Here is a 17453-nt window from a genome sequence, read left to right as displayed (position 1 = left end):
AATGAATTATTTTTGCCAAGCTTCGTATTTTTCAAAGAGATTCTCTTCGATGAAAATCGAATTCCATGAAAAAATTTTCATTAATATTTTGTGGAGTAAGTTTGTTTCACGGTTGCCGCGTAATTTCATGATTTATCGGAGGTGGTGCTGATGAATCCTTTTCCTTAATAGGGCCGATCGGTCTCGCCGTTCGAAACAAAAAAAAAACAGCGGTATATAGTCGTATCGTTCCTCTGCGATGAAAGTGAAATCGCGCGGGGCTTTTGGAAGGTGGAACGACCGGTCGTGTATAACGTAATTTCGTAATTTTCTTTTGGCCCTGCTCTATGTATTCGACCAGCCGAAAACTTTCACGGACCCACGCGATTTTTAACAACACACTTGTTAACTGCTCCCCCCCCTCCCCCCCCCCCCTTTCCTACAAGAAAGTCCTAATAAAATTTTTGATGCCTCAACATTACACACTATTAATTATTATAAAATTTTATAAAAAAATTATATTGATTTAAACAATTTCCTTATAATAAATACACAGTTTTATTATTTTATTCAATAAAATATATTGTTTAAATTTTTGTTGTAAACTTTTGATTGATAAAAATTGATGTTGCTTTTAATAAATTGTAATAATTAATTAACATTATTAATTAATTAAATTTAGTTGTGCTTTGATAAGCGTGGAGTAGTGCTCGCCTTTTGTCTATGTGTCCTTGTGTTGTGTTTGCATGCAGGAAACCGGATAGTGCCTGGTGGGATCGCCAGTCCCCTGGGATCTGGCGGCTCAACCGGAAACGCCGTCAATTCACATTCGAATTCGAATTCGGCGGCCACGAGACGCGGAAATCGCAGACTCACGCGCAATGAGAGCCGATATCATTCCGGTAAGTATCATACCCTAATCCTTTTTTTATTTCAAATTAAATCCCTCTCTCTTTCTTATACAGTATTTTCCATTATTAATAACCTCTACTTTTAACTAAATATAATTCTTTCTTTTATGTTTTTTCACTTTCATAAATAAACTATTAAATACTAATTATTCTCTTTAATTTTCTTTCTCATAAATAAATTTCACTTAATAATAAATATCATCCATCTTACCCTCTCTTTTACATTTCCCCATTCGCACACAACCGGTATAAATAACTAGTTTGTAAGAAATTAATTTCATGGTAAAAAGAGGTCGCCTAAGGAAGTTATTGCAATAGTAACGTTATGAAAATTATTCAAAAGAGACAAAGAAATGATAGAAATGAAGTAAATCAATGTTCAATAAGTTTAACGAGATAAGGAAACATAATAATAACGAGGGTGAAATAATTTTAATAAAACAAAAATTAATAAATTAACTACAAATTTCTTTGTATAAAAAAAGATTTTAATATTTAGTTGTGATAGTCCCTTTAATTCAAAGAAAATTATTTCTCTTTTTTCTATCATTTTCCAAAATTGCTCTTGAAAACCTAGCTCGCTGATTAACAAGTTTTTAATAGTTCGAGACGACACGACGAAGAGTGATGGAATGAAATTAATGATGAATAAATATATAATAAGATAAGTAATTTTATGTATCGTCAGTTGGTATATGAAGTGTGTAAAGAGATGGCATTTATACCGGTTACTATACACAAAGCGAGAAAAGTGCATAGTGTGCAGCTAATCCTGCACCTGGTGCACCGTTAGCGAATGGACGTAGCTTGTAAGAGATACATAAGTTAGTGAACGTGGCTGTGTTTGTGCCTCTACCTGTGGCAGCTTGCTTTTTTACCTGCTTGCGCTACCCAAGCTTCCCGTCTTCTCAAGTAACGTCTCCTTACTCTCCCAAGCTATTTTCCACAAGTACTCACGATCCTCCAGTCAGCAACCCACAGTTATTCCAGTATCCACCCAATAACTACATTTTACAAAATTCGCTATTCATTATCCACTCGGTCTTGCATCTTCTTCCTTATTTCTAAGAACCCGAGTATGGATCAAAAAACACAGACGACTCAATTGCTATGGAATTATTTATTTAATTTTTAATTTATTAATAACAGTTAATTCTCATTCTTTACTTTACTCGAATTTGATTAAAGTTTAATTTTTAATTTGTCGAAATTTTGTAAACATTGAAATTTAACTCGAAATAATAGTCATTAAATTTCATTCTATATATATATCACTGGAATTTTGCTAAAGTTTAATTTTTATTAATAATATTCTCTCGATTGATTTCGTTAATTTTCTTTTTTGCAATATTTAGTTTTGAATTTAGAAGTAATTCGTTCCCCTTCGCAGAATTATTTTCTGGAGATTTATCGATGGGAATCAATAGTGTAATTGACAATGGCGAGGTTGGCAATGGTGCATGCTGCGCAATGTGCACCGTTAGCACAAGAGAATGTGCTTCTCGAGGAAGCAGAGGCCTCCAGGGGCGTTCACGCGCGTTTATCTGCATGTGTGCGAGTAATGCACTTGGCTGCATCCTGATGTTGTTGCTGTTGCATGATGGAACAACTGATAAGAAGAATTGATTATTTCATAAACCTCGAGCGCACGCTAATTAATCGCGCATCGACGCTCGATGTAATCTCCTACTACCCCCTCCCCTACCCCCCCCCCCCCCCCCTCCCACTATCCCCCTCCTCGTCACCACCCATAACCACTCAACTCAATATATTTTCTCTCAAAATTATTCCTTGAGTTCTGTAGAAAAAATGCTGCTCCTGAAATTCACTCAAATTCATTCATCAAACTCCCTTTTTTCATGAAACATTCGAATATTGTTACTGTTGCATGGTGTAACTACTGATAACAAAGATTAATTATTTTGTAATCTATTTATTAAAATATTTATATAACCTCGACATAATTATCTTAAAAATTTCTTCATATGTTTATAAATTCCTTATTTATCTCTACTTGAATATAATTATCTATACTAAAAACATTCTTTTTTATTTATTTATTATTTTTTCATGCAAAATTCTTTCCCAAAGTTTTATAAATATTTAAGTCAATGCGATTTGTTTATCGCAGCAGGTTTCTTTATATAGGGCAGATTAAAAATTGATACATGTGTAGGGATAAGAATGGAATAGAAGGAGCATAGAAGCATAATGCGGGCACGGCTGGAATTATTAAGGTGGGAGCTGCTATGGAACGTTAGTGTATGGAAAGGGAAGGAGTGGTAGATATGATGCAAGGTAACGTTCGGTGAATGCGTCTCGCAAGCGTTTCCGGGTGCCAGTATATATATATATATATATATATATATATATATATATATAGTATAGTATAGTCCTCTAGGTGTATTAGTTCCTATCGTTATTACGACATCATGCAACACTTTAGGCCCGCTTCGTTACAAGCACGCGTGCGCACGTGCGTGAACGCCACATGCAAACAGACGCTTATAGTACATCAACTTACTTTTTCTACTTGCAATAGCATCGACTGTAACTACTTTACTTATCCACTGATTTTTCGTCTGACTCATCAGCAATTTTCTTTTTCGCTCCTCCTCACTTTTTTCAATACCAGATTTTCACAATAATACTTCACACTTGGTCGCTTTTTCTACGATTTTTCTACTTGCGGTTAACCGTAACTACTTAGAGTTATATTTCGTACTGTATCTACTGATTTTTCGTCTGACCTTTTATTGATATATTCTCGAAAATTTGTTTTTTCTTCATCTTTCACATTATGTAATTTTTATAATAATAATTCACACCTCGTTGCTTTTTCTATTTACGAATATAGGTGTGACTACTGACTCAGTGATATTCTATAGTATCTGCTGATTTATCGTCTGACTCCTCATTGATATTCTCCAACATAAATATGGTCTTGTTTTTTCTTTGTTATCTTTTTCTGCAATACGAGGTTTCCACAATAATGATTCACACATCGTTGCTTTTTCCATACTTAGAATCAGCTTTTAGTGTCTAGTAATATTTTACTTTATCTTCTGATTTTTCGTCTGTCTCTTTATCGATATCTTCAAACATAAATTTTTCTCATTTTCCTTCTCCTTCCTCCTTTTTTCAACACTAAACCTACACACACTGATACTTCTCACCTCGTTACTTTTACCACTTGCAATAAAATCAGCTGTAACTACTTAGTTACTCCGATCCTTTACTAAGTTCCTGATTTATCTTATTGCATTCTACACTTTTTCTCTCATTTTTATTGAACACGAGGTCTGCATAACACAACTATTAATATCACCTTACATTTTCTACTTAAAAATAATTTTTTCTTCCAGCTTCACGATACTTTGTAAAAAACAAATTATCACCTTATTATTTCCTTTCGCTGTTATAATTTATTTCTCGCTTTGCTTCAATTTTATAAACAGTTACTTTTATATTTTAATCGTAATATTATTTACTCTGGTTTATATTTTTAATATAACAATCTTCCACTATATTTTATCACCAAAGTGAATTTCACGAGTAAAAATCACAACTGGATTTATGTATATAAAAAAAAATTCAAAATACACGAAATTTCTATTTTTCTTTGTTAATATTAATTTGGAGCAAGCTGTAATGTGTGTTTGGTTGATGATCCTGAACTGACGATTTTTTTCTGTACAGAAGTGCGACAAGAGGCGGTGCAGCAGGCGCTGGCCGCCATGCAAGGGCGACCAAAGCCATCCCTACCGATGCCTTCCAAAAGGACATCAGTGATGGCCAGGAGTCCTGACAGGGAGCGTCGGGATAGTGGAGAGTCGAGCTCTGACGAAGATAGTGTCGTCACTGAAGAAAGTCCTGGTGCTGGTGGACCAACTGGTAATAATCAAACATTTTATTATTTAAAATTAATTTTTTTAGTTTTCTAAAAAAATTTATGCAAATTATCCAAGTATAATATATTCATTAATTTTTAGAATAATTATCTAAATATTTAATCATTTAAAATTATAAAAACTTCAGAATTGCAAGATTTATTAAAACATTTTAACACTGAATTTTTTAGTAATTGATTTAATTTGTTTAGGACAGCTTCTATTTTAAAGATTTCCTTATGAATATTAATTATAACAGTTGTTTAATTATTATTGTTTATTTTTAAAATTAAATATTTAAACGCATAACGTAGATTCATTCATGCATTAACTCAATCAGATTTTGGTACTCAAGTCTGTGTATTCGCAGTTATTTAATCAGTTGGTCGTTGGCGAAGGTAAATCATAAAAGTTTATCGATCGAAGAACAATTATCGACTTTCCTTTCATAGCCAATAAATTTTCCGGTTGGAGTCTTCCACCGGATAAGATTAAGCGTGCTTTTACCGGTTGAACGGTTCCGGTGAACAACCGGTTGTAAGAATATCGAGTTCCAAAAAAGACGAGCCTTGCCAGACATCACTCTGGCAAAATAAGAATCATAAATCAGGTTTACAGAGCTTTATTCAAAAGCAAACACAATTCTGCTACCTCTGCTTTTCTTAAAATCTCATCTCCAGATTAAAAAGAATGATTATCTCGTTACGTTAGCCAATATAATCCGTCTGATAAGGATTAATTAATTCAATTAGACGAGCAATTTTTCATTTACAATTTTAACGATCTCTTAAATATATTAATTGATGTAAAAGAGGAGTAATGAGAAAATTTAATTTTTATGTGTATACTTGAGGTACAAATTTGTATTAATAAATTTTAAAAAACATTAAAATTGTGTATTAGTTATTGAAAAAAAGAGTTGAATAAAAAAAAGTCGTTTGAGATTTTCAAGTACTTGGGGGACGATGAAATTAAAGAAGATTTTTCATGCAGGTACTGGGCTATCGGATACGAGCAGCACGGGTTCCGCACGTGACACACCTCCACCCCCGCGTCCCCCGGCAAGAAGGCCACCTGGTGCGGACATCACGGACATAGCGGAATACTCGCCACACGCGTACTGCAACATCCAACCACCGGATGTGACGCACACAGGCAGCACTCCGGCTACTCATCAATCCACCAGAAGACCCGGAGCAGATAGGGTCAACAGATACCACGTCGTAGAGGATCAAAATAATACTGGGACCACCGGAAGGTGGAAGGTCTCTGCAAAAATTCAGCAACTTCTCAACACCCTCAAAAGACCGAAACGTAGACCGCTTCCTGAATTCTACGAGGACGACGACATTGAACTGGAAATCGCTGCTAATCCCAAGGACCCCAATGCACCTAAGCCAGAAGGTGGTGCTATGACATCAGCCATTGGAGAACCACTGTCAGTTCCATCCGGTTTGCCTAGATCCCTGGAAGCTGCTATTCAAAGGTATTTCCATCCATCAGGGATCTAATTTTGTCTTAATTATTCATAGGTTATCGATTTTCTATTTAAATCTTAAAAAAATCTTATTTTAGGTATGGCTCGGCGACCTACAAAGCTCCAGCAGCAACGGTACTAGATCCAAATGGAAAACTGTGCATCACACTGACTTATGGAAAACTTCTAAGTCGATCCCACAAAATTGCCTACACTTTACTGAACAAGGCTCTAAGTCGAAGTGGCGATTGCATTTTGAAGCCTGGAGACAGAATTGCTCTGGTTTATCCTAATAATGATCCAATTAGTTTCATGTGTGCTTTTTATGGTTGCCTGCAAGCTGGTATCGTCCCAGTTCCCATCGAGGTTCCCCTGACACGAAGGGATGCTGGGTCTCAGCAAATTGGTTTCCTGCTTGGGAGTTGTGGTATTCAGGTAGGAGTCAGTTATATTTTTTTTACTGTGTTATATATTGGTCTTATCCTTATGTATAACATAATATTTTTTTAGGTGGCACTAACAAGCGAGGCTTGTCTCAAAGGCCTGCCAAAAACTACTGCAGGCGAAGTTGTGGCTTTCAAAGGTTGGCCAAAACTCCACTGGTTCGTTACGGAGCATCTAGCAAAAACCCCTAAAGATTGGTTACCCCCACCACGACTCACGGATGACACTCCTGCTTACATCGAGTACACGACTGATAAAGATGGATCCGTAATGGGAGTAACCGTAACGAGAGCATCTATGTTAACTCATTGCCGAGCACTAACACAGGCTTGTGGCTATACCGAAGGGGAAAACGCTGTGTGCGTGCTGGACTTTAAACGAGAAGTGGGACTCTGGCACAGCACCCTTACTAGTATTTTGAATGGGATGCATGTGATATTCATACCTTACGCACTGATGAAGGTTAATCCTGCCAGCTGGATGCAGATGATCACTAAACATAGGGCAAGCGTTGCTGTAGTAAAGTCCAGAGACCTTCACTGGGGCTTGTTAGCCACGAAGGACCATAAGGATATCTCACTGTCGTCGTTGAGACTACTGCTGGTAGCGGATGGTGCTAACCCGTGGTCCCTTTCCTCGTGTGACCAGTTCCTCTCCGTCTTTCAATCCAAGGGACTCAGGCCTGATGCCGTATGTCCTTGTGCATCTTCCAGCGAAGCTCTCACTGTTTCCGTTAGAAGACCTGGAAGAGCTGGTGTCAATGCTACTGGTCGCGGAGTTCTTTCCATGTCTGGTCTCAGCTACGGTGTCGTCAGAGTGGACCAAGAAAACTCATTAACTTCGTTGACCTTGCAAGACTGTGGCCAGGTCATGCCTGGAAGTAAGCAGATGATTGCAATCTTCGAGTAAATTGTTAAAAGTCATTTATTAATCTGTAATATTTTTCAGGCGTTGTGGTCGTTATCAAGATGGAAGGACAGCCTTTCATCTGCAAAACTGACGAAGTTGGGGAAATTTGCGTTCACAGCTCGTCGACTGGAAGTCAGTACTGGGGCCTTCAGGGTTTGACAAATAACACGTTTAAGGTTTCACCATTACAAGCTGATGGAACTCCATTGGGCGATGTCGAGTACGCCAGATCTGGTTTATTAGGATTTTTGGGACCTGGCGGACTCGTGTTTGTATGTGGATCACGCGATGGTCTTATGACAGTTACTGGAAGAAAACATAACGCTGACGATATCATCGCTACAGTATTGGCTGTCGAACCTATGAAATTTATTTATCGTGGCAGAATTGCTGTATTCAGCGTCAGAGTCCTCAGAGACGAAAGGATATGCGTGGTTGCCGAACAAAGACCAGATTGCAGCGAAGAAGAGGTTTTTTATTTGATTTTCGTAAAAACTAGTAATAAAGGCTGTAATTATAATTATCATTAATACTTAATTTATCTTTGTGCAGAGTTTCCAGTGGATGTCGAGAGTTCTTCAGGCTGTAGATTCCATCCATGCGGTTGGAATTTATTGCTTAGCTTTGGTTCCACCAAATTACTTACCGAAAACACCATTAGGAGGTATTCATCTATCAGAAACGAAAAGAAGATTTTTGGAAGGAGCGTTGCATCCAGCAAATGTCTTGCTGTGTCCACATACATGTGTAACCAACTTGCCAAAACCACGTGAAATTCATTCAGGTAAAATTAATAAACTTCAATCTAACCTAACGCAGCATTTCAATTCTTAGCAGCTATATAGAATCGATGCCCGGCTCTAGCCTAGCCAAGTATAGGGATAGAGCATTTCTATAGCACATAGAATAAATCTATAATATATTCTCTTGAGAAAAGTATCAAGTAAGTTTTCATCAAAAGGCTAGAAAGATTCTTGTCTTCTGGCTTCTAATCCGACTTCAATTATTATATACACTGTGTCCATACAAAAACCAAAAAATTATTGCTACGTTTAATTCGTTAAACTTTAGACTTTTGTCTACGAATTACATTATAATTTGTTGGTTTTTCCTGTATACAATGTTGAAGAGTGGCTATTGTGTGAGTGAGTGCTATCATTGAAACCAACATGCTAGTAATAAAATAATTTGCAACTTTCTAGTGTCCATATAAGCACCAAGGAACTTAACTCTTATGCTCCTATGCAAAATTGGTAGGCTTTTAAAACTTGGTACGGATATCAATCATGCAAGAACCCCTTGCTGTACTTTTTTTATATATTTTTTTCCTCTAAAATTAATCGACCCAGCTTGGCATGTGTAAATGGTATATTTTATTGGAGTCTAGAAGTTAATTGGAAAAATCGATTGTATTAAAATCGAAGAGAGTATATATAAGCATAAGAAATAATAAAAATTAGAAATAATTAGAGATCTCACCAAATTGAAATACTTTTAGACTTCAAATTTGGTTTGTTTCTTTCTTTTGGCTGAGTTCCGAATATCCCGTAGCAATTGGTAGAAAATCAGGAGAATTTTTCTCAGTTGAATTTAATAATGTAAATAAATTAGAACCAACATTTCACATTTTTTCCTAATTATTTTTCAAGCTTTGTACAATCTTTCAAAGTGCTGAGTGACGCAAGTTTTTATATTATTTCGCTTGGTTAATTTGCACCGACCAAAACGAGGGGAGTTGAACCAAAAAAGCAAAAAAAGAAAGAAAAGCAAAAACTTTCAAGGCAGAAAATTCTGAGCTTTGATTTTCCGGCCTCAGTCAGGGGAGAGTGTGTGAGCTACTATTATCGGGTTGAGTGTTTGCGTTGGTTTACTAACGAAATGGACGGGGGCGTGTAGCGGGGGATTCTGTTGTAGACGTTGGACCAGCCAGTGTCATGGTGGGGAACATCGTCCAAGGAAATCGACTGGCCTCCGCTCAAGGTCGCGACATGGGAATCCTCGATGAAGACAGCGATAGTGCCAAAAAGGTGGGAATTTGCCAGCTTATTGTCATTGGGTCATGTACAGAATCTTGCATATTATCCTCTGCAAATTTATAAATAAATACCAAATCGTTTAATTGATTAGATTGGATATAGAATGATTCTGTGTAGGACCTAAATATTTTTTTAAAAAGTTTTGTAGATTTGAACGGTTGTTAATATGTTACAGTATCAGTTTATTTCTGAGATCTTACGATGGCGAGCACATAGTACGTCAGACCATGTGATTTTCACATCCTTGAATGCAAAGGGCGCAGTGGCAACTTCTCTGTCTTGCTCACAACTGCACAAAAAAGCTGAAAGAATTGGAAATTTGCTTTTGGATCGTGGAAGAATCAACACTGGTGATCACGTTGCTCTTATATTCCCACCTGGCACTGATTTAATTTGTGCTTTTTACGGATGCCTCTATGTTGGAGCCGTTCCTGTTACCATAAGGCCTCCTCACCCTCAAAATCTTCAAACCACTTTGCCTACCGTTAGAATGATCGTCGACGTCAGCAAATCAGTTTTAGTCCTTACCAATCAGAATATCATGAAATTGTTAAAGAGCAAGGTATTTTTTTTATCATATTTTATTAAGTGTAATAATATAAACAATAGTAATATCTTGATATTGATATATGTAACGCTTTATATTTATTTATAGTATTATTTTTGAATATATACATATTTGTATAAAATACTTAATTTGCATATACCAAATCATATAAATTAATTCGTTATTTTGAATCATGCAGGAAGCGAATAACGTGGTTGAAATAAAAAGCTGGCCAACGATTTTGGACATGGACGACATGCCAAAGAAGAAACTGCCGGTGATGTATAAGGCACCGACAGCTGAGATGCTGGCATATTTAGACTTCAGCGTGTCCACCACTGGAATGCTGGCAGGAATAAAAATGTCCCACGCAGCAGTGACTTCCCTGTGTCGCGCTATGAAATTGGCTTGCGAATTGTACCCATCCAGACACATCGCCCTATGTTTGGATCCTTATTCAGGATTAGGATTTGCCTTGTGGTGCCTCAGTAGTATATACAGTGGGCATCATTCTATCCTAATACCTCCATCTGAGGTAAGTTAACAAGAAATGTAAATAGTTGATTAGTATTAGTCAACAACATTTGTCATAAATTGATGATTTTAGGTGGAAGCCAATCCAGCTCTTTGGTTATCAGCAGTAAGCCAATATAGAGTAAGAGATACATTCTGTTCATATGGTGTGATGGAGCTCTGCACAAAAGGTTTAGGATCCTCGGTGCATTCCCTGAAGACTCGAGGAGTCAGCTTAGCCTGCGTGAGAACTTGTGTCGTGGTAGCTGAGGAAAGACCACGAATAGCCTTGACTACGAGCTTTAGCAAACTTTTCTCTGCACTTGGACTGAGTCCTCGTGCAGTTTCTACTTCCTTTGGCTGCCGAGTGAATACAGCTATTTGTCTGCAGGTACACAAAACCTGTAATTAAATTATCAAACCAGTATACTCCATCATCTACTAAATACAAAAATTGAAGGAAAATAACGAGAATAATTAAATTTATCTAATTTTTTTTTAATATTCTATTTTATATTATACCAATTGTTTTTCAGGGAGCATCAAGCCCGGAACCATCAACGGTATACGTAGACTTGAGGGCTTTGCGGAACGATAGAGTTTCTTTAGTGGAAAGAGGAAGTCCGCATTCTCTGTGCCTGATGGAATCGGGCAAACTGCTTCCAGGGGTCAAAGTGATTATTGCCAATCCGGAGACAAAAGGACAGTGTGGAGATTCTCATTTGGGTGAGATCTGGGTGCAGTCCTCGCACAATGCCAGTGGATATTTCACAATTTACGGCGATGAAAATGATTACGCGGATCATTTTAACGCTCGTCTCGTGACCGGAAATACCGGTGAGGTATATGCAAGGACCGGTTATCTCGGATTCCTCAGGAGAACCGAAAGTGTCCAACAGTCTGTTATTAACGACGTGCCCGGTGATACATCCACTGCTGAAATCGAGATTGTGCCCGGTGAATCCGAGCTCCACGACGCTGTTTTTGTCGTGGGGGCCCTAGATGAGGCTATTCTTCTCAGAGGAATGCGCTATCATCCTATAGATATTGAAAACAGCGTAATGAGATGCCACAAAAAAATTGCAGAGTGGTAAGTTCATTTTGTAATGCTAATAAATTATTTCTTCCGAGTTTTGTCATCTGTTCTTATGAATTTATTTTTTTTCAGCGCCGTGTTCACATGGACAAATCTATTAGTAGTGGTAGTGGAATTGGACGGTAGCGAGAGTGAGGCATTGGACTTGGTTGCTCTAGTAACAAGTGCGGTTCTTGAAGAACACCACCTAGTAGTTGGTGTTGTAGTAGTAGTGGATCCCGGAGTAGTCCCTATTAATTCTCGCGGCGAGAAGCAGCGAATGCACTTGCGCGATGGCTTCCTGGCGGACCAGCTAGACCCAATATACGTCGCTTACAATATGTAAACGACTTGTGAAAGCCTAACGTAGTCGCAACGTACAAAAATCATTATGAGAAACCGCAGACAAGTTCCCTATAAATTAATGATCATTCAACACGTCAGAATCATTTATCCATTTCCAGTATACTCCTTGCACTTCGGTAAAATCACTGACTGCATTTAGCAGAGACAAACGCTGTTAAAAATGGTAGCTACTTCAAGAATCTAGTAAATGTGACAACTTTCGTCTCTGCTGAATAAAGTTATTTGGGATTCTTCCTGATGATTTCAGGAACTTTTCCAAAATATCTAAAATACATTTTGGTAATTTCACGTACCAATTCAAACACTTCGTATATTCTATTTATTCATCTAATTCCCAGTGCATTTTTTTATACACATTCATTTTCATTAATTGACTACGAATTTAACGCACAATTGCGTTTAAAAATTCTCCAAAACTACTCCATGACTATTACGGATAATACTTCCAATTTTTATGTTCAAACTACTGCCAGTTTGTCGAAGTGATTTATTTTATTCCGTTGACATTTAATCATTTAGCGAGAACGAACAGTTTATTTGATAGCATTTTGCTAAATTATATTTTGTTATTTACATGCTATTCAAGTTTATAGAACTATTACATTGGATAAAGTTTTGAATAAGGATGAATTTAAGTTTCCTTAATGTTTTGACTGTTCGTGATCGTTGAAACCTTTTTACATTTATATTGCACTTAATATACACGTAGGTTGGCGATATTAATCGAGGACTGAACTGAAAACTAAACAAAGTACCACGTAGAAAGTGTTTTTCTCCACGGATCTTAACATATATGGATGTATTTTACTGAGCTGCGTAGCGCACAATAATAACAATTTTACACGTGAGCTACCAGTTTATACTAGACTGTAAAATGTGGCAGCTCGCAACGAATGTTAGAAATATTTTTAATGAATTTACAATTGTAATAGATTAAGCGAAATTTTGCTATGATATACCTAGAAGTATCAGTAGATCAAACCGTATCCAAGCTCACGTTAATCAAGAAATTTTTCTAATCCTTTTATACTCTCACTATAATTGTACATAATGGAGCCAATATTCATTGCAAGCTGTCGAAGAAAAATCATCTCTGGCAATTCGACAATATTACGATAAAAAGATCCTTTGCAAATTAATATTTAAGTGAAATCGCCATTCTTAATTTTTTCTCCCTCCATTCCACAATTTATGTACCCTTCAACCAAGTAAAATTCGCTGTTAGAAATTAGTAAAGAGAAACGTGTGTCGATCATTCTAAAGCTCGTATCTGATTTTCTATGTTACCGCAGTTAGAATCAGCTAGACAATTATGAAAAATAGATATGAACAAGGGGTTAAAGAAGCTATAAAGGCCTATTTTGGTTAATGGAAGTATCGCAGAATAGATTTTTCTGAAGAACAGATTTTTGGATACGAGTCGAAACATCGTATAAAAGAAGGGAAAATTAATTAAGCCACCTCATTATATTCATTGATCGAGAGGGATTTGATAGATTTGTGTGATCCATGGATGATTGTTAAACATGAGAACTGTGTCGAATAGCTTTATAAAACTTTATCGATTGACTATAATGGGTGCTCCATTAATTTCCTTAAATTAAAGTAGCATAGAAGCCCCTCTCATGGTGAACGACTGCGATTGGCAATGAGAAAGCTTCGTTAGTGCAATATTTGCCGTGAATTATGTAATCGAATGTCCTAATTAAGAATTTTGACGACTTGAAGCGTCTTGTAAATAATTATTATACTGTTAGAGGCAATTTAGGATCTCTTACTCTCTTTTTCTCTCTAACTCTTTTACCTTTTAGCTCCTTTATTTCTAAGATACCCCCTCCCTCTCCTTCCATTTCTCCTTGATAGACCCTTGCATTGAAGCATCGTGCCATTTAATGAAACTTTTACTTTCACGCACGAGAAAATTGCACCTGGGTGACACCCCTACATAAATTCATCCTTCACGTTCTAGTATTATAAATCCTCAACAGCTAAGCTTAAGTTTAATTTTTTCTTCAAGCCTTTCAGCCTACAGCGAGCTCCCATTCGCCAGTCATAGAAATAATTTCTCTCGCAAACCTCCGAATTTTTGTATTTGTGCGTGAAAGAAATAATTTTACAACTTCCCTCCCCCTCCTTTACCTCCCAACTGATGTAAAATTTGTGCAAACTCTTTCCACCTCAATCTACTTATTTTTGAATTTTTATAAAAATTGTTACCTTTGTAAATCTAAAGTTTTAACTCCGTTAAATTAAAATCAACGAACTTATTGTTACATCTAGAATATAGTGTTTACTCGTTTTAGCTGTACTTTCTGCACTCTTTTGGTATATTTATCTTTATTCTTCGCATATATTGGCGCTGTAAAAAATGCATAAAGTGCTAAAATTACATCTAAAATAAACAGACCTATATTCTCTTATTATTTCTACAATGTTCTTCCATTGTTGTGATATTTCAGCAAATTTATTCCTGACCCTATAACTGTTTCATGTATCAGAAATAACCGCTTTATTTGTACTATTAATTGTATGATAGCATCAACCCCATAGCTGCATTAACATAGAAAAAATTCCAATGAAGCTTTCATTGTTGATCTTCATCAGACTTTTCATTTATGAGGAGGGAGATTTGCACAAACTTTGTTGGGAGTACCTGAGAGTGTGCAAGTGTGCGTATGTAGAAACGAGGCGTTTGGTTTATTATGTATAAATGTTTATAAATAGTTATTAGAAATGTGGAATACTCGTCGCCGTTGCAAAGTGAATCCGAGAAGATTTTGTCCTATAGCCAAGATGTAAAATGACAGGAAACTGTCGTGAAATCAGGACTGACCGGAAGTGGTCGGTTTAGGCTGTGTAAATAACCAATCCCTCCCCACTGTCCTTCTCACGTTAACATTTATCAAGGATATAGTTTGTACGTGAGGATAGTCGAGCGTTTCACTGTTTTTTTTTTGTGCACCTGAACGCGCTCGCGTGTATTGTGTGTGTGTGTACGGCTGTATATTTTGCGTGTGTCTGGTAATTTGTAATAATGAACAGTGAGGTTTTGCGATGCTTGTTTTTCTACGGGTAATCGTAGATTCATTGTGAAAATTAAAGGAATGTGTGGCCCATATACAATGATAGGAATGAGGGATAAGGTATTTAATTTAATTATCAACATCCTATTGCTTGAAACTTTGAATTATATTATTTACACTTTAATAATATTATTTCTTGCGTTTAACATCTTATTCCTTATCTTATCCTCTTATTGTTGGACCATGAAGGTAATAAACGGTAATAATAACGATAATAATAATGGCTGTAACAGTAAAGATAAGCTTAGGTTCAAGTTAATGTAAAGAAATTTGTTCTGCGAAAAGGGTGAATTTTCATATTGTTTGTTACTTGTTCACGCACACACACTCACACACATAGATTTATACATATTACATAACGTATGATATAGCGGTCACCTACAGACTCTAAAAATTCACGGATTATCCTCAATCACCCAGTTTTTAGGGTTTGATTCAGATTTCTAAAACCTTATCTACGCCAAAGCAACATAGAGGAAGTTTCTGTTGCGTTTTTAGAAACAAGAAACCAAGCGCAGTAACAATTGAGAAAGTATATTCAAATTCCTCTATGTTACTTCAATGGGTGCTTCGCATTTAGGCTAAAATTATTTATCACGCAAACTCTGTATTTGTAATTTTCTGCGTTAAAAGGTTTTTTTGCCTTGCACGCATTTTTTGTTAAGAGCGTATGCTTAATGTACCACATGGTACATACTTCGAATAAAATGGCGTAGAAACTACAGGCAACAAGAATGAGTTAAATTTTTAGCCAAAATGGAAAGCATCTGGAGCAGATCAGGCATTTAAACGAACTATTTTGATTCGCACGGGTCGGCCATTTTGGTCCCTTCTTTTCAAGGTCGCGCGAAGGTCAGGTGGGCGTCCCCTTCTCGCAGTCACTCGTTCCCAATGCATCATTTTCCGATTAGAATAGCTACATGAGTATGTAGAGCGTCGATATAGAATTTTGAAAAATATATGGCGCAGCAGCTCGCATTATATTTGAACTAAACTAGTGTTGTCCCGAGCGAACAATGTCGCCAGAAGAAGCTTCGATTAACTTCGATTCTTTTGTTTTGTTTTAGTTGTGGTTATCGTGCCGTCACACAGAATTATCTCATTAATAATAAAAAATTATGTACATTTTTGCAACGACACCGATCTATTATGATTATTATGCTGATTATTATTAATATTATTATGGTTATTATTAAAACAATCCATATTCTTAAGGCGATTTCGATTGTAAGTGGCGCCATCTTGATACGAACGTTTTATAAACGTTAATAAAAGGATAGTGATCTTTAACTAGTATGTTATTTTCTGGTTACTTTTTCTCTCTGCGATCGATTGGTGTAACGCTAAATTAAAATTAACTTTTTTTTTATTAATATTTTGCTGTACTCTCATTTCTTTAAATGGTTTTGTTAAGTCTATACATCTATTACAATTGTATCTAGAGAGACCGTAAAATGTTTTTAAATTCAATAATCATGTCTCCTCATTATTGCACATCACAGCAACAATAAATTTGTACCAATGAGAAACCATAAAATTGATTTAAGTTCGACAGACCTTATTCTATCATTTCTAGGCCCAAAATTCTTGGTTATTTATACCTCGTTGCTTTGATATTTTTTATCTTATTTCTGAAAGTTGTAAGTCATTGTGAACTTTTCGTACCACCCTATAAGTACCTCATATTTCTTATGTTCCTTTTTTTAAATGAACATAAAGTATTAAATAATATCACGTGCTTATTGGGTACACAAGTAAACTGGATGGGGAAATTTATTTGTTGCTGTTCTCTCTCTCTCTCTCTCCTTTCCTCTCCCTTTTATTGACTCTCCAGCTCCGTCACTCCTTAACCCCTTCCCTCACGCCAACCCTGTATCTTTGTCTATCTTCCCATCGGTTTTTGTATATCCTTCCTTCTTCCTCTCTTCCTTTCTTTGTAGCGATTCCGGATCTCTTTGACTGAGATAGAAGGAGAATAAGTGAGACGTGTGAGACAGACAAAGAGAAAGAGAGAGAAAGAGCGAGAGAGTGAGAGGGGTCCTTTGGGAGCCGGAGAGCTCCATGCGAACTACGCTACAACCAACCAGTTCAAACCGGTCCGTCCTCGTTGACGGCTCTCTAGCGCGATTCTCACCTGAAACTCCTCTTCCGTTTTCCAATCTCTCCTATCCCCTCCCCTTCCTATCTCTTTACCTCAAAGCACGTGCGAAGGCTAATATGTAA

General features: G+C 36.7%; 1 protein-coding gene across 4 annotated transcripts in view; it reads left to right on the top strand.

The window, feature by feature from the left end:
- Positions 1–16777, top strand: part of DIP2 (disco-interacting protein 2) — a 32250-nt gene extending 15473 nt beyond the window's left edge. Inside the window, exons 5-17 of one of the 4 annotated variants that reach the window (XM_066732850.1) lie at positions 732–881; positions 4590–4784; positions 5774–6266; positions 6356–6692; positions 6768–7581; positions 7650–8080; positions 8163–8394; positions 9507–9637; positions 9828–10208; positions 10393–10728; positions 10801–11097; positions 11243–11796; positions 11875–16777. In XM_066732850.1, coding sequence (XP_066588947.1) covers positions 732–881; positions 4590–4784; positions 5774–6266; positions 6356–6692; positions 6768–7581; positions 7650–8080; positions 8163–8394; positions 9507–9637; positions 9828–10208; positions 10393–10728; positions 10801–11097; positions 11243–11796; positions 11875–12127 — 4604 coding nt within the window. In that variant the 3' untranslated portion in view covers positions 12128–16777. Of the gene's footprint in view, positions 1–731; positions 882–4589; positions 4785–5773; positions 6267–6355; positions 6693–6767; positions 7582–7649; positions 8081–8162; positions 8395–9506; positions 9638–9821; positions 10209–10392; positions 10729–10800; positions 11098–11242; positions 11797–11874 lie in introns of all 4 variants that reach the window. The other 3 variants (XM_066732852.1, XM_066732849.1, XM_066732853.1) reach the window with 3 other exon arrangements.
- Positions 16778–17453: the final 676 nt, after the last annotated feature.

The sequence above is a fragment of the Prorops nasuta genome, unplaced genomic scaffold (assembly GCF_024137725.1).
Source record: "Prorops nasuta isolate Cenicafe-Biocafe unplaced genomic scaffold, Cenicafe_Pnas_1.2 PNAS00010, whole genome shotgun sequence".
Taxonomy (NCBI): domain Eukaryota; kingdom Metazoa; phylum Arthropoda; class Insecta; order Hymenoptera; family Bethylidae; genus Prorops; species Prorops nasuta.
The sequence above is the reverse complement of the archived record's forward strand: the minus strand, read 5'-3'. Positions and strand labels throughout refer to the sequence as shown.